The following is a 3,425-nucleotide window of genomic DNA, read 5'->3' as shown; positions in this document are numbered from 1 at the left end:
GACGGACAGACAGTCACCGCTTAATCGATTTCTCTTTTCATTCTGATCATTTATGTATACATTTGTCTATATCTATCTCGATTCGTTTTGCCTGTTACAAACAACCGTTATGTGAACAAAGTTATAATACCCTTGTGCACAAGTGCGCTCGGGTATAAAAACATATAATAACCGTTAAATTTAGCCAGAAAAAAATAGATCAAATTTTAACGATTAAATTATGATTTTTATTACAAAGATCATAACCGTCACGGTCCCTTCTGAAAAGAATCTTTGTTCCTTACTATTCTGAGCTTAACCTTTTCATTATTTTTGTGTGTTCCTCCTCATACTATCAATACTCTTATCACTGTACTTTGTTAAGTAATTCTTAAAATAAGCATTTTCTTTTGTTAAATTTGTATTTTTATATTCTTTTTCGTAAGCCCTTTAGTTGTCCTTATTCCCCTTCTTTACGCTTATCCTTATCTTTATACTTATTCCTGTCTTTATCCGCATCTTTCCCTTTGTTCACTTCTTTATCCTTATCCTTACACCTATACTTTCCTATGTTCTTATCCATATAAATATCCATTTCCATATCCTTATTATTTCCCCATCCTTATCCTTTCCTGCTAATTCTTATCTGCCTTTATTCTTATCCTCGCTTTTCTTATCCCCTATCCATATCCGTATCCTTATCCGTACCATCACCCTTTGTCTTATCCTTTTTTTAACCTTCCATATTAATATCTCCGTCGTTTTGTATGTCCTTAACCCTGTCTTTATCCTAAAATTGGTCCTTATCTTTATGCTTATTATTTATTATCAGCTTTATTTGGACTTTTCACCCCGTTTTCGTATACATATTATTATTCATGCTGTTAATGTTCTCCTTATCTCTTTTTTTAGGTGAGCGCCCCTATATCTGTGAGCTGTGTGACAAATCCTTTAAAACCTGGTCATTCTACGATACTCACCGCCGTGCCCACCTAAAACAATCCAATTTCCTTTGTCCCATCTGTGACAAGGCCTTCTATGAGCGCAACCGTTATACGGATCACATGAATGGCCATTTAAATATCCGAAAACATGTCTGTGATGTTTGTGGCAAGGCATTTACAACGTTTGCCAACCTAAAGAAGCACACCGAATTACATTTGCCAGTGAAGAAGTATAAATGTGATATTTGTGGTCAAAGGTTTGCACAATTTGCCAGTGTACGTTGGCACAAACGTAAGATGCATGCGCAAACGCAGGAACAACTCGAACAGATGGAGCAGTAAAGGGCGAATACTTAAAAAAGAAAGGAATTTCTTCGAAATATTTTAGCTTTACTGAAACCATGTTTTATTTATTTTCATATTAATATTTATATAGAACTATATATTGTAGTTATGGCTAGTAATTTATTCGTTCGTAAGTATAATCTTTTAATTAGAAATTTGCCAGTATATTAACATGTATGTGAAAATACATATCGCTAAGTTACGAGTGAAATTTTGCTAAGTCCACCTAAAAAAAATCATATTTGCATATAGGAAGCAAGACAAATTAAAATTGCATCGTTTCCAAAAGAATTAAGGTACTTGTTTTATTTCTTTCCTTTTACATTCAATGAAAGGCAAATTTTCTAAGTCTAAAAGAGGGCACAGAAAATTCGGTAAGGCCAAACAAAACGAAATCTTTTCATTAACACCGAATCCTTCTGATACGTACGGAGTTTTGCTTTGCTTTAAACACACAACATTTTGGTATACATATGAAGTTCTTCCTTTCCTGTAAAATTTGTAAAAATGGACTTAGCAGCTTTTCGTTCTTAACTAGCGATATACCGAGTGTCCTAGACCACCTGTTCACTCCTTCTAAAATGGAGCAAATTTTTTTTAATTGAAAACGCAAAGATGTAAGTTACCGGTTTCGACCGGAAGTGGGTTAAACAGAGCACAAGTCCATTCTTTTAAACTGGACATATGAACATGCTTTTACCGCAGATTCGGATACTGTCGAAAGTTTCTGACAAAAGTTACGTATTTTATCCGGTCGAAATTGGAAGTCGGTAATATGACGAAAATATAGAGCATCCCCGATTTGGTCATTCATATATTTTCGTTTTCCAATAAAAACATTTTGCTCCATTTTAGCATTCCAAGACGAGTTAAAGCTCGAAGGTCATTTAGAGGTGAAAAAGGCACTTTAAAGAAAAAAGTTTCAAACAACAGTTACATAATTTTGCCCGCTGAATCCGATTCCGTGGTAAAAGCATGTACGTCCCATTTAAAATAATAGACTCTCGTTGGAAATTGGAAGTCGTCCATACGACCAAACGATAGAGCATCCCTGACTTGGTCATTCATATTTTTGCGTTTCCAATAAAAAGCATTTTCCACCATTTTAGAAGGTTTGGACGTTTGCTCTAGTACACCAGGTATAGGTAGTTATTATTGTATTTTGTAGGTTACATAAAAATAAACAATTACAAGTATTATGCACACAATCAATTTTGAAGTGCCTTTAGTGGTATTTAACTAGACCGACATAGGCTGCCATCACATTTCAATAATTGTTGATGAGTGTCCTCTACTACAAGTTTAGATGTTTATTCGCACTACAAACATACATAAATTAAAATGTAATAACTTCACTTGCACTTGCGCACGTTTATCTCGTTAACTAGTGATGTTACTAGCTTTTAAAATGCCATACTCACAAACACCATAAACAATTTGAACAAGCACTTAATTCGTACATACATACATGCATATGTATGTACTTACTCTACCCACGTTGCTATTTGTAAGTATGTATGCACATCCGAGTCTTTTCTGAATGTAACATGTTTGTATGCATTTAGTTTGTAAATGAGAATTATTTATCAACACTTGGAAGTCGATTGTAGTGGCACGTAATGTTTTTGTTATAAAGAAATCATTGTGGCTGCGTAGTTCTTTAAATTATTATTTTTGCTTAACTAGAAGATNAGAATTATTTATCAACACTTGGAAGTCGATTGTAGTGGCACGTAATGTTTATGTTATAAAGAAATCATTGTGGCTGCGTAGTTCTTTAAATTATTATTTTTGCTTAACTAGAAGATTAGTGAGCGGCCTTGTGGCAAACATATTTCGTATTGAAGAATGCTTTTATTTTGCGATTTCAATAAATTTTTCACGTGAACCGTTTATAGTTAGTTAATTGTTTATTAAATTAGTTATTAAGTTATGTTTGTTAATTTACTACCCAACAATTTCTAAATTTTTTTGTTGTGTTGACAAATTTGCATAAATAGGATATTTTCGTGAAATTATTGGTCCTAAAAAGTATTTTTTTTATGCAATCGAACTTTCCTGTACGAATCCCCATGGGACCATTCGTTTTACCGAAATAACAATTTGTTCAAGTAAAGTATTTGCACCCTCATATTTCTTTCACAACAGATGGATGTA

General features: G+C 33.4%; 1 protein-coding gene across 1 annotated transcript in view; it reads left to right on the top strand.

Annotated features, from left to right (window-relative positions):
* rgr (regular) overlaps positions 1-2,939 on the top strand; it is a gene marked incomplete at its 5' end in the record, with an annotated part of 7,755 nt that extends 4,816 nt beyond the window's left edge. The window contains one exon of the mRNA XM_017624798.1: positions 892-2,939. Within this exon, the coding sequence (XP_017480287.1) occupies positions 892-1,265 (374 nt within the window). The remainder of the gene's footprint in view (positions 1-891) is intronic.
* Between the last annotated feature and the right edge of the window lie 486 nt (positions 2,940-3,425).

Source organism: Rhagoletis zephyria, unplaced genomic scaffold (assembly GCF_001687245.7).
Source record: "Rhagoletis zephyria isolate East Lansing unplaced genomic scaffold, Rhagoletis_zephyria_1.1 Rzeph_scaffold_03786, whole genome shotgun sequence".
Lineage (NCBI taxonomy): Eukaryota > Metazoa > Arthropoda > Insecta > Diptera > Tephritidae > Rhagoletis > Rhagoletis zephyria.
This window is presented reverse-complemented; position numbering and strand designations above follow the sequence as displayed.